The sequence below is a fragment of the Leucopleurus acutus genome (genome assembly GCF_964270905.1).
Source record: "Leucopleurus acutus genome assembly, chromosome: 13".
In the NCBI taxonomy this organism is placed as follows: Eukaryota; Metazoa; Chordata; class Mammalia; order Artiodactyla; family Delphinidae; genus Leucopleurus; species Leucopleurus acutus.
Genome location: NC_139155.1, coordinates 50,739,795 through 50,766,374, shown reverse-complemented (window position 1 = coordinate 50,766,374; position 26,580 = coordinate 50,739,795). Strand labels below are relative to the sequence as shown.

Sequence of the window (26,580 nt, the reverse complement as noted above, 5' to 3'; positions counted from 1 at the left end):
CTACCCGGACCAGTTTGCAGTTGATGCTGTATGGGATGATGCAGGCCATACCTGTGCTTGGCTGTCTCCCATCTTTATCTCTGGAAGCCTGTCCCATCTCCCGGCGCCTGTCTACAAGTGCCTTTGTGCGGTCCTAAGCCCACCTTCCGTACCCTCTTCCATCAAAACTCATGCCACGCAGGCAGCTGATTCAGTTGGAGGTTAGGAATGAAACTTTTAATTCAAATATAAGAAGGAAAGTTTTCTTAAAGCGCTGGATGGCCTGCTCTGGTTCTCAACCCTGGATATACATCCAAATAGTGTAACATCCTGGCTAGAATCTCTAAGTTACGGTCCGGGCATCCATTGTTTTTATTTGTTATGGCTCCCGGAAGCTACAAAGTACCACGATCAGGAACCACTGCCACGAATCTCCAGTTGGTGACATGACAGCCGGGGAAACCAATGTTAGCTCCTCAGCCCTGCTCTTGGGTTATCTCCCAGCATCATTTCTGTTTTTCTGATGGTTTTCAGAGGAGCAGCATCACAGAAAGAGGCAGGAGGAGAGGAGGGTTGTGACAACGGCCATAAGAATAGTCACGTTCTGGTCATTCGGAAGTTGTAGGTTTGTGAGACAAGGGTTTACAGGTAGCTAGCTGTAAAAAAATACACACACTACAGACAAGACTGGAGATTCCCTGTCCTTCTCACAGGCGTCTGCTTGCTGTCTCTTCTTTCTCCGGAAAACACATACCCTGGACATACTCCATTACTCTATCTCTCTCCGGAAAACACATACCCTGGACATTCTCCATTATTCTATCTCGCTGGATCCCCTCTCGGCTTCAACTTCAGCAGCAGACGTTATTGCTCCTAATGCTGGATGTGAGGGGCCCCTTTCCATCCCAAAACATGTCCCAGGGCCTGACACGGTATCCCAAATGCCACCATCGGAATCACCCCAAAGGGTGACTCTAAAAGAAAACACTAGGGAGTTAAAAATAAGAGATAATTAAATAAAAGAGTTGGCTCTCTAGTCCATGTCTGAATTTTGTAAATATAGAGTTACGCCCTTCTAATTCCTACACTGTGATGACCTGGGGAGCAAGAACCATATTTTATTTAACTTTGGAGCTCAAGTGTTTAGCAGGGCCAGATACATAGCAGGTTCTCCCTATGTTTTCAAACCAGCAGAGAGAGATCAAACCAGCAGGCAGAGCTCCGGGCTGGCACCTACAGGCGCAGCTACCCTACAGAGCTGAGTGAATGCAGATCTCTGGAGGCTGATACCCAGGGCCTGTGGGAAATCGAATCTCAGTCCTGGCTCATCTTCATCACTTGTACTGAAAGAAGACGTGGAAACAGCAGTGTGGCGTTGGCGGGGTGTGCAGCGGGCTGAGGCAGGAAGCCTTGAGCACCTGGCTCCCAGGTAGTGAAACCCTCACACGGGGGAGGGCGGAGAGGGGGGAGGGCAGGAGAACTAGCTGGGGGTCACAGCGGCTGTTTTTTTCCACCCCCAAAACCCTCTGCTGCTCGCCTTGGCTATAAGCTCTGTGGGGAAAAAGAACTGTCTAACGTAGTCCGATGTCATGGAAACATTTCAAACACCAAGAGACTTCTGCATTTTCAGAAACATCTCTTGAAAAGGCAGCTGGTGGGTCTGGGCAGAGTGGAACTAATGACTGTTCCACTGAGTACAAAAGAGGCCCCAGCTATGTTTGGGTTGAATCCTGTCTTCAAAAAGGCATTTTCATAAATACTAAGATATTTAGGAACTTTACCTGTAGGTAGAGAACACAGATCTTGAACGTTTTAAGCCAACTTCCTGCAGAAATCCATGTGGCCAAAGGCTGAGAGGAACCTCTCTGACCTTGGTCCTCTGGACTGAATGTTGTTGCATTAGGCAAACTTGAGTTCTAGGCAGCAAAACCTCACTTTCTCAATTAGGTCCCTCAGTGCACCGTGTGGGACTCTCAGAATGCAGGAATACTTCCCAGCTATTCTACTTAGCAGCCAACCCCTATTCTTTACTTGGCTTGGGGCAACGGTACAAATGGAAATCCACATACTACACTTACGTATTATAAATCAAGCCTCAAACTTCATCCTACCTTAACAAATGCACCTTCAAAGCAACCTGAAAGTCCAGATTAAAATTCAGAATTCTTGGAGTCCTTGGAGCTTCTTCTCAGAAGGTGTTAGTGTGGGGACATCCTGCCTCTGGCTCCCAGCTCCCAGTGCACCCTCTTGTCTCCCGACACCAGACTCCGTCCTGCACCCAAAGACCTCAAACATGTGTGTGTGGACACCTCAGTCTGCAAGCCCACCCTCCATGCACATCCCTCATACTAACAGCCTCTCTTTGGACATCCACTGGGTCTCGGAATGAGTTAAGAAGACAGACCCAGGGAGGCCTTGGAATCCACTTGGGTCGGAAATTCCAAGGCCCAGTCTAGAAGGAAGGGTGTGGGCTCTTAGCCTTACAGACTCCATATGCCTTGGGGAGAGGCATGGCTCTCTGAAGTGTGGGGCTGGATGGAAGCCCTTCTTGCCTGGCCTAACGACAGGACCACTATTTAGTTTCTGCAGTTCTGACCATCTCACCAATTATTTAGCTTGCCTTCCTGGTAGGCAGGCACACTGGCTCAGATCTCCCTTATCAAAATATTACTGGATATAACTGACTCACTTTGCTGTACAGCAGAAACTAACACAACGTCGTAAATAAACTATACTCCAATAAAAAAATTAATAGAAAATATATACATTATTGGAAAATAAAAATCCATTAGCTCTAGAAGAATATGAGTTATTCTTTGAAAATTTAAATTATATTTTACCTGAATAGATAGTTTAAGTACTGCTGGTCAATGTCACTAAGAAATGAGAAAACAAAACAAAACATAAAAGGTAAAATAACATGTGTTTAACATACACAAAATAGTCATTTTCTTCCATTAATAAATTAGATCTATGTATAAGTTCCTAGATTTATAAATCATTAATAAACACTAAGAAAAGTACTTTATATTCAAAACCATTTCCTGGCTCATTTTTTAAAAACGTTTTCAATTTAGTACTATCACATGCATTTTCACTTGTGGCCGATTATGTGTACATTTGCCATTTTAAAAGGAGTGTCAGCTCTCTCAGGTCACTGGACTGGTTTCTAGGGCTACCATACTTGACAAATAAAAATACAGGACACCCAAATAAATCTGAAATTCACATAAAGAATAATGTTTTAGTATAAGTATGATCCAAATATTGCATGAAACATACTTAAACTAAAAAAATTATTCTTTGCTTCTCTGAAATTCAAATTTACCTGGGTATCCTGTATTTTATCTAACAACTCTGCTGGCTTCTTGCTGAAAAAACACTTTCAAAGAAAAAGTGGTGCTCTAAGGACCCATCACATACCCTCAGCATGTATAACCTTCTCCCAGGAGTCAGTCCCTTCAGACCTTTCTTTGTGGGCCTCAGACGGCCCCGAAACCCAGTGGCCAGCTGGTCAGTGGCGGGCTCTGACCCGGCGGCTCCAGCCCAACCAAGGCCTGAATTCTCATCTTTTTCATTTACATTCAGCAACTCTGTTCCACTGACTGCCCTCAACAAAGGCCTCATTTTACCCCAGAACAGAGCTGGTGACGGGGGAGGCTTCTGGGTCTAAAGTTAGGAAGGGGTTGGAGAAACAAGAAAAAAGACTTGTGCCTCTGAGCTGGAGGAAGTGAACTGGGGCCCAAGGCAGCCGGTCACGCAATTTTTGTCAAAATGTCATCTAAAGGGCCACCCTGAAGGAAGAGGAGAGAGACTTCCAGGCTCTTTGCACATCGCTGGCAATGGTTCAGGTACTGATGGACCCGGCCTGCTGCCCTCTCCCCATCCTGGACTCATGGAGTCTCTGGCTGATGGAAGAAGCTCACGACCCCATGGGTCTCACCCCTTTCCTTTAACCAAAGGACGACTCACCAAACTTTAAAAGTTTACCTTAATGCGTTGGACTTCTGGGATTTCTGTAGTATCTTATAAGCCCCTGGAAAGGAAGCAACACAAGTCACTGGCACGCGGCATTCTGTGGAGGGGGCCGGCTGGTGCTTCCTGGGAAGCATGAAACCCGCAGGGAGAAGGGCCCCTCTTCCCTGCAAGGGTCACCCACAGCCAATAGGGGGCGACCAAGAGCACTTCGGAGAATTTCAAGGATGCACATTCGATAATCCCCCAGATGATGCAGTTCATAGAGAGAGTGCTGGGCTGGAAAGGCTCGTGGTCCCCAGAAGGACACAATTAACAGGATTGTTAAGCCTGGATTTCCTTTGATGGTGCACATGAGAAACACCGCAGGACTTCTGACCCATGTGTCACAAAGTCAGGGCACTGTTTTTCCCTCTAAGACTACAGATAGGAAACACTGGTTTGAAATAAAGTAGATGGTCCTTTTATTTCACTCACTTAATTTTTTTTTTTTTTTTTTTTTTTTTTTTTTTTTGTATACTGCTGAAAGAGAGTGTTTCTGACACAAACCTCTGGATCTGGATCTCTTCTCACCATTTTTAGAGAAGACCAACCAGCACTGCACAAGTGGATTTGAGCACGCAAAGCCTGGGCCCTGGCGAGTTAATTAATGTTTGTCATGAGAAAGGCGAGACTCTATGGAAACTGCAAACATTTCAGGAAAACTCCAAAACAGAAAATTCAAACCAGAAAAATGCCCATTTAATTTTAACCTTGACACCTTGGATTTCATCTTCCTATTGTCCAGGATCACTAAAAAGTGGATACATGATAAGGAATAATAAGTCTCAATTGTTTCAGTAAGACTTCTTTAAAAACTTACCGACGGGGCTTCCCTGGTGGCACAGTGGTTGAGAATCCACCTGTCGATGCAGGGGACACGGGTTCAAGCCCTGGTCCAGGACAATCCCACATGTCGCGGAGCAACTAAGCCCGTGTGCCACACTACTGAGCCTGCGCTCTAGAGCCCACGAGCCACAGCTACTGAAGCCCACACACCTAGAGCCCATGCTCCGCAATAAGAGAAGCCACCGCAGTGAGAAGCCCATGCACCGCACGAAGAGTAGCCCCCACGCGCCGGAACTAGAGGAAAACCCACACAGCAACAAAGACCCAACACAGCCAAAAATGAATAAATAAATTTATTTAAAAACCCTTACCTATGCAGAATAAGTGAATTATAGCCCAGAAATAACCATCTGGATCAAACTGTAACACAAGATTAAAAAAAAAAAATTGGCTGTAAGTACAGACAAACGGGATCCAGCATGATGATCAGAAACACTAAAAGTCAATGCACAGTGCCAGGCATGGTGCCAGACAGGACTCTGGGGCCTTGGGCCAGTCCCTCCTTATTTCTCACCCAGTTGCCTACAACATTTCCTAACAGGGCTCCCTGCCTCCAGCATCTCTTTCCCCATCCCCCCAACTCCCCAGCACTGCATCTCTAAAAAGTAGACCTGATGGTGCCGCCTATTGCTTAAAATCATCCAGCCATCCCCCAGTGACTTCAGGATGAAATGCAAACTCAGGACACCCAAGAATCCTATGACAAGCTCCTATCAACCCAACCAGTCCCATCCACTGCCCATCCCCCTCCAGAGAAAGAGAACTTGCACGTCCCTGGCCAACTCAGCTGAGGGGCACTCCCGCCTCTTCTTCCCTTCCGTTTTCCATTTATCTCACCTGACACACTCTGTTTTACTTGTGACCTGTCTCTGTCTCCACCCCGCACTAGATGATTAATTCCAAGAGGGCAGGAATTTGCCCAGGGACGCACACATAGTAGGTGCTCAATAAAGCTGAATCACAGGCCACTCAGGACGCCTCTAGGGCTCTGTCCGTACCTGCCTTCTTCTCCTGGGTTGCTCCTCCTCACCCTTCAAGATTTAGGTACAGTAAGCAGAGCCTGGCTCCAGCATCAGAAAGATCCGGGTCAATTCTCTTGCCCCCTTCCCTTCCCCACATCCAAAAGACTAATGCCCAACTGCTATAAACTAGCATGGTAACTAAAAACATGTCTTTTGGGGCTTCCCTGGTGGCGCAGTGGTTGAGAGTCCGCCTGCCGAGGCAGGGGACACGGGTTCGTGCCCCGGTCCGGGAGGATCCCACATGCCGCGGAGCGGCTGGGCCCGTGAGCCATGGCCGCTGAGCCTGCGCGTCCGGAGCCTGTGCTCCGCAACGGGAGAGGCCACAGCGGTGAGAGGACCACGTACCGCAAAAAAAAAAAAACATGTCTTTTGGAGGCAGACAAGTCTAGGTTTGAAGACTGGTTGTGCCACCATCTATACACTCACTATACCAAGCAGCTGAAAAACTTATTTTACTCTAAGTCTGTTTCTTCTTCTGTAAAATAGTAATCCTAACCATTCAAGGTTTGTTGTGAGAATTAAATGAAACCGAGTATAGAGATCTCAGCACAGCGCCTGGCACACAAGTGTTCAATATATGATGGCTTTCATGTTACTAAAACTTGATATATTAACTGGAACAAAATAAAGGATCAGTGACTTAAAAAGAAAGAAAGAAAGAAAATAGAAAGATCTGGGTTAAATTCTAAAATACCCACTTATGTGTTAGCTGGTGGCCTTTTGGGCCTCGCTATTCTTCAGCTATGAAATGGAGATAATATGAAATGGAGATAATATGAAATGGAGATAATAATACCCTTGCGGAATTGCTGTGAGATTAAATAGAGTGAGGCCCTAAAGCACTGGCACAGAGCCTGGCACACAGTAAGCTCCCTATAATTGCTCCCTATTCCTGCTCTGAGCCTCGAAGGATCCCACACCTCCCCGGACTGAGCCCTGGCCTCCCTGTGTTATAATTATCGGTTCATCGTCTGCCCCTTCCCCTTTGCTCTGACTGGACTCCGACTTCTGCCTGGAGGATGGCAATTCCTCCTTGTGCCCCCAGAGCCTGGCTCGGTGCCTAACACTTGATGGGAACTGAATAAATGCTGGGGAAGAAAAGAAAGAAAAAAAAGAGCCCGAAATGGGATGACTCCTGGAGGTGGGGGTGGGTTCTCAGTGCCTAAGAAAGAAAAACTCAGTCTGACAAAGTGAAAATCACTGTGCAGACGAGGCCCTTGGGATGAGAGGAAAAGAAAATCAACTTCACCTCAGTGTGTGGGGCTGGAGTCATTTGGATGTGCAGATCCTCCCAGCACGTGCAGAGGGTGGACCGCCCCCATCGCGGCACCCAGAGGCCCGAGGTCTGCGGGCTCCCCTGCTGCAGCCTGGGAGAAGGCAGAGACCTGAGGAGAGGTGTTGGCCTGGCCAAAAAGTGCCCTAGGGCCCCGAAAGTTTGCTTTTACATGCCTTTGTATAGGCCAAGGTTATCCTGCTTCTCAAGGGAAGGATTCGGAAATTCTGCTCATCCACGCAGGCTTCAGAGATACCTGGAAGGCAAAGTGAGTCTGCCTGAACTCACCTGGGAGTCATTGAAGGGCAGGCACCCTGCGGCAGCCAGGAGGAAGAGGGCACTGTGGAGAGGGGGTAAACACGCAGCTTCACTTGTCAACATCAAGGGTGAGTCCCGGAGAGTGTGGAGGTTGAAATACACGGACTGGAGCTCGGATGAGGCAAAGATCTCGTGAGACCACACCCAATTCCCCCGTTCATCCTCTGAGAACCTCACTACCCATGTAGTTTTCAATTACGTGCTTTGCTGACACCAGTTTCTTCTCTGGGGCTCGGCTAGCCATCTTCCCAGAGACAGGCATTTGCAAGACATGTGCAAAACCACAGCTGGCTCACTTGAGAAAAACAGTATATGTAAAAGGAGGCTTCTTTAAACTACCGATCCCCAAAAATACACTAGTGGAAAAGTGGGCAAGCAGACTACAGTTATTCCGCTTACCAATAAGAAAACACCACGGAAAGCACATTACAAACTTATCGTCTTACCCAAATGATCAAACTTAACATCTCCAATAGTGGGACAGTGCTACACCATGTGCCTCCTGATACGATGTACTGAGAAGGGCACAACGTCACTCATGTGGTATTCCTGCCAAATATGTATAACCTGGACTGAATCACAAGGAAACACTGAGACAAACCCAAATTCAGGGATAGTCCACAAAACAATGGGCTTACACTAGTCAAAGCCAATGAAAGGCAATAAAAAGTCGAGAAACTGTTCCAGATTAAAGGATATGAAAGAGACGTGACATCTTTGGGGGAAGAAATTACTATAAAAGACAATATCGGGATCATTGGCCAAATTTGAACATCAACTCCATATTACATAACAGCATTGTATCCGATGTTAATTTTCTAAACTTAAACATTGCACTGTGGTTATAAAAGAGCTTCTTATTTTTAGGAGATACGCTTTGCAGTATTTAGGGGTAGAGTCATAACCCCTGCAACTTATTCTCAAATGGTTCAGAAAAAAATAAGAGTAAGAATAATTATGTATATATTCTTACATATTTTATGTGATATATATGCACATATGTATATATGGAGAGAGAAAGCAAGTACAAAAAACGTTATCAGTGGGTGAATCTAGATAAAAGGTATATGGGAGTTCATTGTAATATTCTTGGAGCTTTTCTATCGGTTTTAACTTTTTCCCAAATAAGGGAATTCCCTGGCGGTCCAGTAGTTAGGACTCGGCGCTTTCACTGCCAAGGGCAGGGGTTCAGTCCCTGGTTGGGGAACGAAGATCCTGCAAGCCACGAAGCGTGGCCAAAAAAAATAATAATAAAATAAAACAAACAAAAAAAAGTTTCATTAGAAAAAAATCTCTTATACATACCAAAATATTTATGGCTGAAACGCTACAGTGCCTGGGATTTGCTGAAATGAGGTGCTGGGTAGAGGCTTAAGTTGAAAACTGTTGAATCTGGGGGATGAGTCTACAGAGCTTCATTATACTGTTCTGTCTACTTTTATATCTGTTTAGAAATTTCCATAATAAAAGGTTCTTTTTATAATTCTTGCACAAAAAAGTAACATTGCCGATCACGATATTTTCACATTTTCTCATTCATTAGAAAGTCGATTTGGAGATCCTTTTTGGCTTAGAAATCAGTGGTTTTTAGATGGTATATGGGCTTCATATACCAAAATATCTTGGCCTATAGCATTTGCCAATCATTCTCTCCTCCTAAAGAAAGGCACCAGAAAACACAAAACCCAAAGGACCACATGCTCTTTCCCCCTCTTTCCATTTTGTGATGCAACAACATATTCAGGGTTGGGTCCCTTCTGACCATTGCATTACGCGGCGAACAGCAAAGGATCAAAGACATAAATGGGGGCAGTGAATACAGCATTTTCACTGTTAGGGAACTTTATCATATGACATCTCACACCAGTATATGGTCTACATACATATCAAATTCTGTATTACTTACATATATATACGGAATACACAACAGCCTGATACTCATAACCTAAGTACACTGGCAATAGTGACGCTAATCAATTCTGTCCACACCCCCCACCACACACAGTCCTCACTGTTGTCATCACACATAGTGTGTAACCCTTGAAAGACTAGCATGGCTGCTGGGCCTGAGGCAGGAGGATGGGTACAGAGGAATCCTCAGAGCTGGGGCCTCAGGGCCTCAGGAAGGGCAGGACAACACGGGACAGGTTCTAACCACTCCAGTCCACCCACTCCTATAGCCTCGCCAACTTTAAAGGCACACACTCAAACAGCCTTGAGACAATTCCCTGGCACCCGACTGCTGAGGGATTCGGAGGTCAGGGTGGGGTGAGAGGAGGGAGGTTGTCCAGGAGGGTTTCTGGGACTGCACAGGAATAGGCAGGCTGTAGGCTGTGGGGAGAGGAGAACCCTCATGGCTTTGGTGTCTGCCTGCAGTGGACAGAGGCTTTAGAGGATGCAGGATGCTTCCCCATCCACAGGCAATGAGCGTTAGATCCCCTCAAGCAGACAAGCCCTCAGGGCTGAGGGGAGAAGTGCCAGGTGTGAGGCAGCCCCTGGTTTCCCACCGAACTTGGCCTTGAGCAACACCTGATTACATCAGGCATAAATGGGTTTTAATGCCTCTCTTTAACACCCGCTAATCTTTTAAACAAGAGGATGCTTCCTGACAGTGGGATTTTTTTTTCTTCAAGTAGCAGCCTGTAATAAAGGCAAAAAAAGGAGATTGGATGAAAGCCCAGAAATATATGAAACAAGAAGTCCTAAATCCACGTATCAAAACATTCTGCTGGTTTTCTATCTTCAGGACCGAGCTTCGCAGCTACTGCCGAGGAAGCAGGAAGCCACCAGAGGACAAGGCATCCAGGTCAGAATTAGCACAACAGGAGCACAGGGACCTGCCAGAACGTCCAGCCCAACTCACGTTTCAGCTGGGGAAACTGAGGCACAGAGAGGTATAAAACCTGCCCACGGTCACGGCGCTGTGTGGCCCAAGACCACGACTCAGATCCGTGGATTCGCAGGCCAGTACTTTTCCACCATGGGAATTCTTAAAAACCCAATGAGGATCAAACATTATTTTTAAAACTTTAAGTCACTTCCATTTTTCCATTTTCATTCTTCATCAGTACTGCACAACTCTTAGTGAAATTCTGGGCATCAATGGCTGAAATCTAGCATGAGTTGTTTTCCCCTTAGGGATAAAATATTTCAGAAAAAAAAAAGAGCAAATTTGAGAATAAGACACAAAATAGGGATATGTGAGTGTCTGTAATAAATTCCTCTGTCACCTCTCAAGTATGAATTGTCAACAGACGGTTTCTCATTGAAGTTAATATCAGGTTAAATCTTCTATTTTAGATGTTTGTGAAGTTGTTTTTTGTTTTTTTTAAACTTACCTACAGATCTTCGCAGGAGATGTTTTCTGTATGAAAATATAGAGACGTACAATTAGTCTTTGAAAACTCTTTTTTGTTCCCCTTAAAAGTAAATATTTAGATCAAGAGGCACATAAATTATGAGTAAGTTTATTGGGGGCTTAACAACTTGCTGCACTTCAGTATTTATTGAGGCTTTTTGTGCTTGGACCAAACGAAAGATGACTCAGAGGTCCAGAGTTGAGTCACTTCGGCAAAGCACTCTGGATGAGTAGTTTTACCGCTCTCACCATTAGAACTATGTTTACCCACAAAAAAGCAAAATGACGCCACGCCCAAGCCTTCGAATATCTTACACACCATGAAAAGGAGAGAGAAATCAATGTACCCTGTGTAGGAAAAGAAATTAAGCTCTTGTTCAACTTCTCTTCCGGTCTGTCTCTTTAAATTTTCCTTTCATTAATCCAGCTCTGACCCTGAGCAGTGCTATAAATTCTCTGGTATGATGTGTAAATTAGGAAACAGAAAAAAGGAGAAGGGACATTTGACTCCATCCCTAGAGAGAAGGAAAAAAGGGCAGATTGGGGAAATCTAAAGTTGCCGTTTAGAGCTCCCTGAAATGAAGAAATTCTAATGCATACTCTACCTTTGTTACCTCCTTTTTATTGGTCAGTTTAAGGGAATTAGTCCTTGGCACTTGGGAAGAAAGCTCTAGCAGGAAGAAGCATAGATTTTTTTCATATTTGACAGGGGAAATGGTCAGGCAAGATAATAGATTAATTCTGGACATTTCAGAAGGATTATTTTGCTAGTTGAGGACAAACTGCAATTTTCTTTTACTCCAGCTCAGATAAAGTGTGAACTATGAACATATTGTTTAAAAATGAAGCACTCAAAAGGTACAAAATTTCAGTTATTATAAAATAAGCAAAGCCTGGGGACGTAACATACAGCGCGGTGACTATAGTTAACAGCAGCGTATTGTATTGAATATATTCGAAAGTTGCTAAGAGAGTAGATCTTAAAACTTCTCATCACAAGAAAAACAAATGCATGGTGATGGATGTTAACTAGACTTATTGTGGCGATCATTTCGAAATATATACAAACATTGAATCATTATATTGAACACCTGAAACAAATATAATTTTATCTGTCAATTATATCTCAATTTTTTAAAAAAGTAAAGCACTGGCAAGAGAAACATGTGGTTTGCTATGAAGGCTATCTTAAGCTTTCATGTGTGACTAAATAATCCACATTGCATTGTTTTAATAAACACACGATGTGTGTGTACAAAGCAGTGGCTCCCATCTTTAGATCCTTTGTTATCTCTTATACGTTATCTTTCATCTTTGTGGAACCGGCCTCAGCAGAGACCAAAGGCAAAGCCAACCTTGACTCCACTGCCCCCCAGTGGGGACACTTATCCCTTCAGTACAGAAAGGATGACACACGCAGAGGTGACCTGGCTCCCACCTGGATAACTGCCCCCAACATGGGAAAACGTGTCACTAAAAGATTCTGAGCTAAATAAAGCCGACATCTCCAGAGTTCGGAGGAAGAGAAGGAATGGAGAGGATGGAAACAAATAGGATGCTCAACTCTTCCATGAGTGACATGTTCACCAGCAGGTGCTCGGGGGCTTCTGTTACAGGGCAGCAAATCAACTCTAGTGCCTGAAGGAGTTTGCCCATCCCACAGAGGAGAGTCCTTTTTATTTTGACCGCCTCTGACTACAGGAGCCCAGAACCTGAGACATGGAGAGTGAACACCAGCAAGAAATTCATTACGGAGCTCCAGCCCCCGAGGCTCAGAGAGCAACCGAGGAGTCTGTGTCCGGGATTCCCCTCCGCAAGCCCCTCGGTCCCCAAATCACCCAGTGATAAGTCCCAACGACATCTCAGCTCTGCGTGGGTCACTACAACTCCTCCAGAGTCACGTTGCCAAAGTCACAGTAAGTAGCTGACGCCGCTCTGGGTAAGCTAACGCGCTCTGAGGACTGCTGGTGCTGTCCTAGGTGCTCAACACATGTTGACTCGTGTCACTACGGGTTAATGTACAGTCCTGGGTTACGTGCTACAGATGAGGATTCTGAGGCACAGAGAAATCAGGTAAGTTGCTTGGGATCACAGGGTGTGCGCCCAGGCGATCGAGCTCCAGAGTCTGACCCTTTTGGACTCCATTCTGTCACAGCCAGTCCTGCAGTGACACCCACCGGCCCTTTCAGGCCACTGGCCTTCATTGGCTGCTTCCTCTCTGCCTGGAGTGCCCAGAAAATTCCTACCCATTTGTGTGACTGGGCTCATATCTGGCCCTGGCAAGCAGACTTACCCGCGGTTGCCCCCCAGTGCACCCACACGCCTGTTTCAGCCCATAGGACATTCTCTGGGCATCCCAGCACCTGTTTACATGTCAGCTCCCCATTCAGCCTGAGTTCTGTGAGGGTGATAAATGTGTCTCTCCACATCTGTAGCTGTAGAGCTAGCCAGATGTTTGACATGTAGCATATACTTCATAAATGTTGAGCGAACCAATGGATGAATAGCAGTATTCTAAGGTTAAACCGTGGCAAATATATCTGCCAAGTTATCGAGACTAATTCCACAAGCCACACGCTAACTTAGAGTCAAACTGTGTGCGTGTGTGTGCACATACACAAAGAACTAGTTATGGCTGGTGACAATGAACCACAGCCCAGATAGAGCTTATTCTCCTCATCTGGGAGCGAGGTCATGAAGAGGTCAACTCTACTCTCCCAAGGCCATTCTAGGGAAACCTGACACGTAATGGACCAAAGAGCCTACGTCCGGAGTCACAGGTCAAGTCTGAGAGGTGGCGTCCAACCATGTTCCTCATGACACCCGGTCGCTTGGTCATGGCTCCAGGCTGAATGATCAGGAATGTAAATCATATGAAGAACATATCACGGTCATCTTCATCACAGAGCAGATTTTAATGCCAAACTACTAGAAACCACCTACAAATCTACAAACAGGGACCGGCCAACACACTGCATTCCATGTGGAGAGAAATGAGGCATTTAGGGATTCCGACAAATCGATCAATGGAAAAACAGGACGTATTTTATCATTTCTGTAAATATTCTACATATGTCTGAACTGAATGAATGAAGTCGTTTCCTCTAGGAAGTAAGATCACAGTTGATTTCTGACATTTTTTTCTCTGCATTTTCTACGACTTATTACATCTTATGATATTCGTAAAGGAAAGAAAGGGATTTTTTAAAAAATAACTAAATAGGTATGTAACCCACTCAATTGTTTCCTAATGATGTTGTTTTGTGTCAGTAATGAAATGAGTTGAAGATTCACAGTATTTTGGTATTCACCCAATTGCTTCCGAGGAAAGGTCCTCTTGGCCTGGGAGTCTGACCCTTGCGCTCTGCTTGGTGGAAATACACTGAGGACCCTCCAGCCCCATGTCCCACCCTCACCTTCACCTACCTGATCTGACTTGTCCATCAAGAAGCAATACCCCATGGAGGGACTTCCCTGGCGGTCCAGTGGTTAAGACAGTGCACTTCCAATGCAGGGGGTGCAGGTTCTATCCCTGGTCAGGGCATTAAGAACCCACATGCCACATGGTGTGGCCCCCCCAAAAAAGAAAGAAGCAGTATCCCATGAAGATGGCTGGATCTCATCCCTAGACCAGGTAAATCTTCATTTTTAATTCACACAAAAGGTATCCATTTTGTGAATAAGAAGTCTTCTTTGGAATTTGAGTGGAATTGAGTCAGGGTCTGACTAGTCTCCCAGAACCTGAGCAGCTCCTGGAACCTAAGTGACCGGTTAGTGAATATTTCAGCTCAGCTCCAGTCCTTGGGCTGAGACCTGGGGCTCCAAAAAACACCCAACCCCAGGGTCACTGCAAGGAGAGGGCTGGAAGCAGGCAGAGACACAGGGAAAATCATACTGTATTTCACTGAATTTAAGATGCCACTGATTGTAAAATTAGTATTTTTTATACTACTAAGAAAAAAAAAACCAACAAACATTAGACCAGGACATACCATTGACTATAAAACCACCCTGATTTTAGATCGTGAAAACTTATTTTTTATTTTTTAAAGAATTATTTTATTTTTACTTATTTATTATTTTGACCACACTACGCAGCATGTGGGATCTTAGTTCCCTGACCAGGGATCGAACCTGTGCCCCCTGCAGTGGAAGCACTTAACCACTGGACCGCCAGGGAAGTCCCGATAGTGAAAATGTTAGATGTGAGAAAAAGAAGCCCATGTTAGAATTGATGAAATATGGAAATTGCAAGCTGGTGTGATAAGTAAAATGTCAGCTGAAGGTGCCCAAGCTGCCTGAGGTGTCAGGGAAGGTTCCCACGGCAGGCAGATTAGCCTAAGGTACGGAGCCTCGCTGGAGTCACTACAGGCTTCCCTCGCCTCCCGTAATCCATTCTCCTCCGCAGAAACTGGGGGAGCTTTCAACACTGGGAAGCTGCACAGTGTCTGTGGGCCTTATAACCCAACCGGTTCCTCCCAGTGCACTCAGCATAAATCCCAAATTCCTAGCTCAGCCCCACAGGCCCGTCTCCAGCCTCGTCCTGAGCGCCCCCTCTCTTTCTCATCAAGTCCCAGCCACACAGCCCAGAATGACTTCTACCAAGTCCCTTCCTACGTCTGGTCCTTTGCATCTGCTGCTTCCTCTTCCAGGGAGCCCTCCCCTCCCCACCATGTCTAACTCCTGTTCATCCTTTGTCTGTGTTTAATGTCACTTCCCCAGAGTGGCCTGCTCTGGCCACACAATCGAGCAGGTGGGTCTAATTCTTAGTTTAATGTCTGTCTCCCCTTCTGGGCTGATGCTCTGTGAAGAGCAGCAGTCATGCCTCTTGCTTACGACTGTAGACCCAGGCCTGGCGGGGTGGCCACGTACACAGGGATGTAGAAATATCCATAGAGTGAACGGGACAGGGGTGCACGAAGAGGTTTGCTGACAGATCAGAGGAGAGAAACACTACGACATGGTCTGGGGAAAATGAGAAGTTTGGTTGTGGCTGGAATTTCTGAAGCCAGAGAGGTGGATGGGGCCCAGGTGGTGAAGGGCTTTGCAGGCCTCCAGGTAGCTTCCGGGTGGTCCTGAAGGGCTGTATGTAGGGGGACATGATCAGATCCATGTATCAGAAAGGTCCCTCGGGAGTGTTGGTGCGTGGAGTGGCCTTGGCCACAGGAAAGGTGTCTCTCTGTCCCTGGCACACCTGTAAGAAGTGTGCTGCCTGCATGGCCCACTAGCCTCTCTCGAGCTTAAAAGTTCCAAAATTTTGATGTGAAGTCATTTGAAACAGGCAGATGTTAGAAAAAAGGAACTCTCAAAACAGGTACCAAACTAAAACCACCAATCACGTTAAAAATCATAGCTAAGGGCTTCCCTGGTGGCACAGTGGTTGACAGTCCGCCTGCCGATGCAGGGGACACGGGTTCGTGCCCCGGTCCGGGAAGATCCCACATGCCGCGGAGTGGCTGGGCCCGTGAGCCATGGCCGCTGAGCCTGCGCGTCCGGAGCCTGTGCTCCGCAACGGGAGAGGCCACAACAGTGAGAGGCCCGCGTACAGCAAAAACAAAAAAATCATAGCTAAACTACATAGTAGGTACAAAGCACCTACTATGTGCCGGAAAGTGCTGGGAGCACCTACTAGCACCTGTGCTGCATGGTGTCCTCCCAACGACTACTTTGAGTGGGTGACATTTCTCTCCCCTTTTCATGGATGGAGGCCCGGAAGGTGAGGAAACATGTTCCAACTGGTGGAAGGCAGAGCTGGGGTCGGGAGGAAAAGAGAATGTCCACAGGGTGGGCTAAAGCTCCCAGCACCCTGTGGGAAGCTCGCCAAATATTTCCTCATGGTGATGGGATGTGGTGGGGGGAGGGGGGGAATGCCCCCCCCCACCATCCAGGCCCACAGTCATCTCTACCTCGGCCCCCCAGGCCCTGGCTCAGCGCTGGCCTGGGGTTGAGGTCCATTCAGACCCACAAGCATCCCCACGTATGTTTGGTGAACTGAAGGGATGTCAAAACCGTGATCCTTGAAATTAGTGACCACCGTCAGGCAGGCTTGACTGGAAACAGATGGCAGGAAAAGGCAGACACTAATCTGGACCATACATAAAAAGCACGTCTTTGAATTTCAAGCAAGGGAAGTGAAACTAGCCTTTTGCGTAATCATTTACCTCTTTCTGAAAACACTTCTGGTGCCCACAGATTATAACTTCGGCTACATTATGCAAAGTGAGAAACACAGGAATGGCCTGAAAGAAAACAAAGGAATAAGCATGAAAATATTTTCTTGGATCTCATAATTACATAATTCTTGATTTACGCTTAAAAATAAAGATCTGTGGGCACTGTTGGCATTCACATTGATACTGCTCTCCAGCAAAAACTCTTCCGCGTGGATCAGTGTTCTTGCTTACAGCACTATGCTCAGTAGGGTGGATGTACAGGTTCCCCTCTTATGGGTATTCTCATCATTTATTAAGCACCTACTGTGTGTCAGGTGCCATGCCAGGTGCAGGGGACACATCCTGTGAACAGGTGGACACATGTTAGAGAGGCTGTCCCTATTGAGGTAAGAGCTCTGACCAAATGCACAGAAAGGCATGACCAACCCAGTGTGGGCAGAGCACGCCTTCTCGGAGGAAGTGAAGTCCAAAGTCTAAACGGGAACAGAATGATGGACTAGAATGAGCCCAGGGACTTCCCTGGTGGTCCACTGGTTAATACTCCGCACTCCCAACGCAGGGGACATGGGTTCGATATCTGGTTGGGGAACTGAGATCCTGCATGACGCATGGCACGGCCAAAGGGAAAATGAAAAAAAAAAGAATGAGCCCAGCAAAAAGAGACAAGGCGGGAGAGGGCTGGAGGCACACACAAGGGCCCAGAGGAGCGAGGAAGCCCACCTCCTCGGGGAACCAGGGGGAGTTGAGTGGGGTGGAATATAGTGTGGAAGGGAAAAGTGGGGGAGAGGAAGGTGGAGAGGTAATCACGGGCCCTATCAGGGAATCAGGACCGTCCCAAGGACCACAAGATACTGAAGAGTTTAAAGCCCACCGTGCATGATTTGATCTGCGTGTTTAGGGGACCTTGGACTGCTGGGTGGGGCAAAGGAGGCAGAGATGGTTGCGAAAGTTCAGTGGTACGGTAGACGGAAAAATGGCCCTCCAAACTATAGCTGCATCCTAGTCCCTGGAGCCCATGAATGCCACCTCATAGGGTGAAAAAAGCGCCTTTGCAAATGGGATTAAGGTGAGAATCTGGAGGTGGGGAGATTACTCTGGATTATCTGGGTGGGTCCCAAATGCAAACACAGATCTCCTCCTAAGAGACAGGAGAGACTTGACACACACAGAGGAGGAGGCGATGTGACCCCAGAGGCAGAGACTGGAATGATGCAGCCACCAGCCAAGGAGTGCCAGCAGCCACCAGAAACTGGAAGAGAGACGCAAGGAGCAGATTCTCCCCTAGAGCCTCTGGAGGGAGCGCAGCTCTGCTGACACACCTTGGTACTCACTTCAGACCCCTGGCCTCCAGAACTGGGAGAGAATAAATTTCTGTTGTTTTAAGCCACCTAGGTAGGTGGTAAGTTGTTACAGCAGCTACAGGAAACTAATACAAGGAATGACAAGACGGTGGCCTGAACTTGGTAGTGGCAGCGAAGATGGAGAAAAGTGGCCACATGAGGGAAATATTTAGGAGACTGAACTGCAGTAAATGATGGGATAACTGGGATCAACTTTGTACCCCAAAAAGGGGGGGGAGGGAGAAGATATAAAAAAAGTAACACTCCAGTGGGTTATCAAGATACACAGAGTACCCACTGCACATTGACTATCGCTGGGCTGTTTGCTAAGAACAGCAGTCTTTCCTAATTTGATAGATAATTTTGACAAGGTAAAGGGGAGGGATTAAGGGGTGAGGGATTGTGCTATTGTCTTTGTTGCTGCTGCTGATGATAATGTCTCCTGGAAAGCAGAAAAAGATCAAGAATAATGCATGGGTTTTGGCATCAGCTGGGCTTCAGGCTCCAGCTCCACCATCTGCTAGTGGAGCAGGGCACGTATCCAAACAGTTTGCTCCTCTGTAGTATGCGGATAACAATATCTACGACCTGGAGCTATAGGGAGGAATGATGGAAGTAATGCAGGAGCACTGCATGAAGGCTGTCAGTATTAAGAGGTACCAAGCCCACGCTTGGTGGCCTCGATGGAGGACCCTGAGCTGGGAAATTATTCCAGCTTCGAGGACTCTTAAGTGGGTCTTTAAGCAGATGTTGCTGCCCAACCACTTCCAGATGGATTTATTCTTTATCTTTTGGCTGCGTTGGGTCTTTATTACTGCGTGCAGGCTTTTCTCTAGTTGCGATGAGCGGGGGCTACTCTTCGTTGCGGTGCACGGGCTTCTCATTGTGGTGGCTTCTCTTGTTGTGGACCACAGGCTCTAGGCGCGGGCTTCAGTAGTTGTGGCACGTGGGCTCAGTAGTTGTGGCTCGCGGGCTCTAGAGCGCAGGCTCAGTAGTTGTGGCGCACGGGCTTAGTTGCTCCGCGGCATGTGGGATCTTCCCGGATGAGGGCTTGAACCCGGGTCCCCTGCATTGGCAGGTGGATTCTTAACCACTGTGCCACCAGGGAAGTCCCTGGGAGTATATATTTTTACCTTGTCTTTAAGACTTTTATAACTGTATAGCTCTGCCCTATTTTGGTATTTTGTTCTAACTCGCACTGTTTCATTTCATTCTGAGCTCTCACCTTACATTTTTCTTGCCTTTTTAACGTTCTCTACTCCTTTAAAAGTGCAGCTGAAACTTTTTTCCTTTTAAAATCATCCTTTATTTTAATTATTTTCTATGTTTTTCATCTTTTGTGTTTCTTTTTATCCCTCTTAAACTTTTATATTTTCAATTATTCTTTATGCATTTTAAGATTATTAAAGAGATTTTTTTTTTAATTGGCTTTATCCATTGGGCTCATGTTTGGAAAACGTGGGCCCTGGCCTTCTAGGTCTGAGCCTAAGAAGATAGCACAGAAAATCTTAGAGAGGTTAACCCTGTGGTACATGACATGAAAACGAAAGGGCAATCTGGATCTTATTTATTTAAAATTAAGCCCTGATTTAAAATGCTTTTGCCTCCTTGACTATAAAATCAGTAAGGAAACGAGATTTAGGGTGACTCTAGACGCTAACTCTAGACTTCAAGGAGGCTTAATTTTCTCAATTTTATAAACTGTGGACAGGTTTCTCCATCTGCCTAGGAGATTCTGATCAGATTCTGGAAAAGGATCTATCTACACATACAGAACTGATTTTACTTTATTTTTTATTCTATTTTATTTTTAATTTTTTAAAAGAAAGTTGCTTTTAATTTTTTAAATTAAAATTTTTTTTTAATATTTATTTATTAATTATTTATTTTTGGCTGCACCAGGTCTTAGTTGCAGCATACAAGATCTTTAGTTGCAGCATGTGGGTTCCTTAGTTGTGGCATGCGAACTCTTAGTTGAGTCATGCATGCAGGATCTATTTCCCCAACCACGGATGGAACCCAGGCTCCCTGCATTGGGAGCGCGGAGTCTTAACCACTGGACCACCAGGGAAGTCCCCAGAACTGATATTAAAGTTCTCTAATAATAGATACTATGTGTTCAGCACAGTGCTAATTATTTTAATTGCATTCTCTTATTTAAACCATATCTCAACAACTGTATCCACGGATGCCTGTTGCCCTGATTTACAGACAAGGAAACTGAAGCTTAGAGTGATGGGGCAGCTTGCTGGCGAGCTCACAACTAGTTCTGGGTATGACTCCATGACTCCAACCCAGTAACGGCAACGCCCACGCTCCCAGTCTCGATGTTATGGAGCCAAGTTACAGCAAGCCCCCAGTATAAACTTCCTGGACCTACAACTGTGCAATGTCCAATACCATTGTGTTCCAAATCCTGCCAGTCTGCTTCCTCCAGCAATATAACTGGTATGATCTAAAACAGATGACCTCGGAGTAAACTCTATGCCATTTTTTAAAGGGATATCTTCCATTTCCATTTAAAAATTTTTTAATCTGAATTTCTCAAGCCATTTTTTCGACTGAGGAGCTAACAGGCTTTAGAAACAGTAATTCTACGACTGATTTTATCAGCCTCCATAGAGATCTATCAAAAACAGTATTAAGGCAGTCTACAATTTATGATTACTGATTTTCCCTTGGCCTCTACCTCTGTGCACGAAGCCCCAGTCTGAACTACGTTATTAGTTCAAGAGACTCCAGTGACTGATTATTTCAGAAAACCTGCCTTTTATCTTTATGGAGTGAGGTTCAGCAGGACTTATTTTTGTGAAATCAGACAGAAGTTCTGAGAAATGAGGACTTCCCTGGCAATCCAGTGGTTAAGACTCTGTGCTTCCACTGCAGGGGGCACAGGTTCGATCCCTGGTTGGGGAAATAAGATCCCACAAGCCACACGGTGCAGGCAAAAAAACAAAATAAAAAGTTCTGAGATATGATAACAATAATAGCTAAGATATATTGAATACTTACTATGTACCAGCCTCTGTTGTTTTTTTTAAATGTTACTGCTGTCACTGTACTTTTTTTTTTTTTTAATAAATTTATTTATTTATTTATTTTTGGCTGTGTTGGGTCTTCCTTGCTGCACGTGGGCTTTCTCTAGTTGCGGGGAGCCGGGGCTACTCTCTGTTGCAGTGCATGGGTTTCTTATTGTGGTGGCTTCTCTTGTTGTGGGCTCTAGGGTGCACGGGCTTCAGTTGTTGCAGCGCACGGGCTCAGTAGTTGTGGCTTGCAGGCTCTAGAGCATAGGCTCAGTAGTTATGGCACACGGGCTTAGTTGCTCTGCGGCATGTGGGATCTTCCCAGAGCAGGGCTCAAACCCATGTCTCCTGCACTGGCAGGCAGATTCTTAACCACTGTGCCACCAGGGAAGCCCCCAGACTCTGTTTTAATTGCTTTTACATATTGAATCATCATAATAAATCTATGAGGGAGATACTATTAACATTCCAGTTATACGGATGAGAAAAAAGAAAGGATGTATTTTGGTTCTCCTTTTTAACCTGCCTCTTAATAATTTGAAATCACTTTAGACGATCTAGACACTAGCTTGCTGCTAAAGAGAACAGAAAAACAAGTCTGTTCTTTCACATAGACTCTAGGAATGGGCTCAATAACAAAAGGTCCCCACCATATTTCATCAGGAAAAATGGCTCAAGATCAACTACCATGAAGCCCAAGTTATCAATTTTGACACAAAATGTAATTGACCGAATTCAACTACCCTACAGTCCAGTTCATTTCATTACTTAGGGGCACAGTTTGCAACTAATTTATTCTTAAAATTTTAACATTCACTTATAATTTTACATTGCATCCATGTACCATTGGAAATTTTTCTCTGGATGTAAAGAGAAATTGGTAACTATTACTTAAGATTTTTCATTATTCCCATGCTTCCCAGAGTGGAATTTTCAAGCCTTGATTGTTATTTGTTCAGGTGTTGGAACTGACTTAAAACAGTGTTCTATGGAAAATCCTGGCCCTGCCCACAGGCATGGCCTCGGGTCATGCTGTAGGAGTGGGGATGACTCCCTTAGCCAAGTCCTGGGTCGACTTCTAAGTTTTTATAGAAAAACATCAATCCTACCTTCAATTTGGGTGATTTTTAAATATGTGGACACGGCCTTAATCTGCAATATACAATAATTGCTCGCCAGGCCCTTGCCATAGAATGTACCTTTGAACTGTTGGCTGCCTAGTTTTCATTAAAATCATGCATGCCAGAAATAACTGTTCCTACAGGAAGGGAGCCGGATAATTGGAGAGCAGAGATTTTAGCCCCAGAGAATCGCTCCTACTGAACTGTGCTGTCATTAGGCCTCCAAAATGCACTAAGAATCCCAGAAATCAGGTTACCATTGTGTTTGTTTTAAGGATGCGATTGAAGACCCTAAGTAGCCCAGTTTACCCTTTATGAGGACTCAGGACCTGACAGCAAGGAAGAAGCATGTCTGCGGCAACAACCCGCTTTTCTCTTACAGCACTGAGAGTCTCGTAACTTCTTTATTCGGCTGCAAAAAGATGAGAGCTTTCTCATCTTTCCAAGGCCCAACTGTATTTATTTCATAAGATATGTATTAAGTCTCTCTGTGGTCTCATCTAGTTCTTCTTCAATTACCCTTGACCTAGATTTCTCTTAAATTCTATTCATAAGAAATGCTTATCTTATTTTCATCATCATTATTCTTTTAAGCCACAACACATCCTTTTGGGAAGACAGTTGAGGTGTTTGAATATGTTTATGTGTACATATAAATGAATATATTCACAAATTGATTGGCATGAGATAAATTTGAGTGTTTATTTACATTAGTTTTATCATTCTGTCATTAACTGGCCAACACCTTTTTTTTTTTTTTTTTTTTTTTTGGCCGCACCAAGCGGCTTTTGGGATCTTAGTTCCCCGACCAGGGATCGAACCCGGGCCCTTGGCAATGAAAGCGTGGAGTCCTAACCACTGGACCTCCAGGGAACTCCCGGGTCAACTCCTTGAGGGCAGAGGGCCAGACTCCCTCTTTGCCAGAGTATCTCCAGCACCAGCTTGGAGGCCACCTCCCTCCTTCATCTGTTCATCACATAAAGTAGCTGACCTGTGTTTAGGGGCCTTTTTGTTTGAAAAATAGGCAGCTTAGAACGCCAGCTTGTAAGATGCATGGGAATAAGAACCTCACTTGGGGCCATAAATGCACATGCTACTACAGAGGGCAGGTTGGCCTGCTCTCAGTGAACTGCTATTTTTCTCACCCTTTTTTTACACGAGTGCGTAGGAATGAATTCAGTTAAATTAAATATGCACCTCCTACAGCACCGGAAAGGGCTCTGAGTGAGGTGAGTGAGAACATATCCCCCTCCCCCATATAATCCTCAAGAAAATCTCTGTTGTAGCCTGGGGAGGGGAGTTATAAACATATCTTTTTAATTGTGGTAAAATCGACATATAAAATTTACCATTTTAACCATTTTTACGTGTATAGTTCAGTGGCATTAAGTACATTCACATTGTTGTGCGACCATCACCACCATCCTTTCACAGAACTCTTTTCATCTGAAATTCTGTCCCCATTAAACAATAATTCCCCATTCTCCCCAGCCCACAGCTCCTGGTAAGCACCAATACTTTCTGTCTCTATAAATGTGACTCTTCTAAGTAACTCATATTAGTAGAATCATACAGGACTTGTCCTTTTGTGACTGACTTATTTCATTTAACATAATGTCTTCAAGGTTCATCCATGTTGTAGCATGTGTCAGAATTTTCTTCCTTTTTAAGCCTGAATAATATTCCATTGTACTGATATACTATTTTGTTTATCCATTCATCTGTCAACAGATACTTGGATTGTTTCCAACTTTTGGCTACTGTGAGTAATGCTGCTGTGAACACAGGTATACAAAATACCTGCTCAAGTCCCTGCTTTCAATTTTTTTGTTGGCTCATAGGGTAACTCTATTTTCAATTTTTTGAGGAATCACCATACTGTTTTTCATTGCAGCTGTACCATTTTTGCATTCCCAAAAGCAGCGCACAAGAGTTCCAATTTCTCCACACCCTCACCAACACTTGTTATTTTCTATTTTTTTGATAATAGTCATCCTAATGGGCACGAAGTGGTATCTCATGATTTTGATTTGTATTTCCCTAATGCGTAATGATGTTGAGTACCTCATCATGGGCTCAGTGGCCATTTGCATATCTTCTTTGGAGAAATGTCTATTCAAGTCCTTTGCCCAGTTTTCAATCAGGTTGTTTGGTTTTTGTTGTTGAATTTTAGGAGTTTTCTATGTGTTCTGGATATTAATCCCTTATCAGATAGATGATTTTCAAATATTTTCTCCCATTCTGTGAATTGCCATTTTACTCTGTTGACAGCGTGCTTTGACACACCGAAGTTTTTCATTTTGATGAAGTCCAATTTGCCTATTTTTTTCTTTTGTTGCATGTGTCTTGCTGTTACAGCCAATAAATCACTGCTAAGTCCAGTGTCATGAAGTTTTCCGCTTGGAGCCCAGTTTTAATAAGCCATTTTATAAGGGTTATGGAAAACATCTTTAGATGGGGCAGGAACATAACTAAAATGCAGAGGAGAGGGTTATTATTTTGTCACTGTGCCCACATCTTAAGTAATTCTTGCAATCGGACTCTGATCACCTCTGATGAGAAAACCATGTGAAAGAGAACTGCCTCTAACCACAGTTACAGGGAACCTTAGGGGAAGGGTCTCCATTCTACTGACAGATCAACATTTACGTCCTTTTCCCTGTGGATCCAAGATCCCTTACGTGATACTGGAGCCAAACCAAGCGGGAGGGAACCCACAGGCTCCAGTTTGCTTAACTGAGTGATTTCACTCCACGCGAGTCTGATTATCCATGTGTGTTTCCTCACCGACACCCCCAGCCAATCTCTATTCCATTGTGTTGAGTGAAGACAGAAACCCTGACAAGCAGTTAGGGAAGGCTCAAGATCAAAGTGCTGGGTAGGAAACCAAGGCCAGTCCTGTCAAGATGCCTCAGTTTAGATTTGCAGAGTCTTCCAACTGCTGACCCTAAGCAAGAAAAGAGCATGGTTTGAGCACCCAGATCACCAGCACTGGGATGGCTTCTCCCTGAAGCTCCTGAGTGTGAGAATCTGCACATCTGTTCTAAACACTCACCAGCACAGGCTTTGAGGCAATCCTGTCCAGCTGAGAAGGGCTGCGGCAGGGAAATTATAATAAGAGTAATAACGACTGGTTGACGTTGTCCTGTCCCTCCAAAGACTGACATTCATGCCATCAGCCCTCATCACTGTGACCTTATTCAGGGCAGGAACGCTGGCGAAGCAGAGCTAAATTAGCCCCTGTAGAAAGGAGGCTCCTCTCCCCTCCTCCCAGCTCCATCCTGATGGGCTCATCTCCTTTGCTTATTGTGATTTAGGGAGGAAAGAGGGTAAGCGTTGCAGATGAACCACTATCGTCGGACACGCTTGAGTTTGCATCTCCGCTTTAACATTTACTAGTTGGTGACCTTGGTCAAATAATTTGCATCTCAGTTTCCTGAACTGTAAATGGGAGTAATTAAGTCCAACTTCATATGTCATGAGGGTTAACAATACGAAGGGCCCGGCACACATATATAACACTGACTATTCACGATGCCTGTTCCCATGGTGAGTTGTGTGTCTCTCACGGATTCCCCTGGAAGTTCTTCAAGGTCAGGAAGCAGGTCTTCTTCCTCATTAAGCCCCCAGAAGTAGATTCCCCAATAAATATTTGCTGAATCGACAGCCGCAAGAATAATCTCCTTCCCTTAATTCTATCATTCGGTTGTGAGTTCCAGGTAGAAAAATCAATAAAGAACTGTCCCCACCTCGCCTTTGAAGAGTTACATCAGCTTACTCTCAGGAGTTGCACATCAGAAGGATAGCTTCAAAGTCTTGTCAGATGAAGGAGGCCTTTATGGAGCACAGCAACTTCCTAAGTGTTTTGCATAACACCACACCCACGGATGTTAACTGAGCATGTTTCCCCCAGGTCCTCGTGGATTCATGAAACTGCCAGCCTGGCTCCAGTACACTGACACGGGTTTTCCATCTAACACAAGCTGTACGAGTGCCTCGTGTTTCATCCACTCTAAATTTTTAGGCAACTATGTAAAAACAAAAAACTCAGAAAACAAAGAACAGATGCTGGGTTGAGTTATTTCACTAAAAAAAACAATAATAAGTGTC

At 45.1% G+C, this 26,580-nt stretch overlaps 1 protein-coding gene across 1 annotated transcript in view; it reads right to left on the bottom strand.

Annotated features, from left to right (window-relative positions):
* The window catches only part of TMEM241 (transmembrane protein 241), a 104,345-nt gene that overhangs the window by 50,607 nt on the left and 27,158 nt on the right, over positions 1–26,580 (bottom strand). Inside the window, exons 5-10 of the mRNA XM_082853436.1 lie at positions 16,975–17,052; positions 10,794–10,819; positions 7,426–7,477; positions 5,154–5,202; positions 3,970–4,015; positions 2,820–2,855 (exon numbers count right to left, since the gene is read on the bottom strand). Of these exons, the coding sequence (XP_082709562.1) occupies positions 2,820–2,855; positions 3,970–4,015; positions 5,154–5,202; positions 7,426–7,477; positions 10,794–10,819; positions 16,975–17,052 (287 nt within the window). The remainder of the gene's footprint in view (positions 1–2,819; positions 2,856–3,969; positions 4,016–5,153; positions 5,203–7,425; positions 7,478–10,793; positions 10,820–16,974; positions 17,053–26,580) is intronic.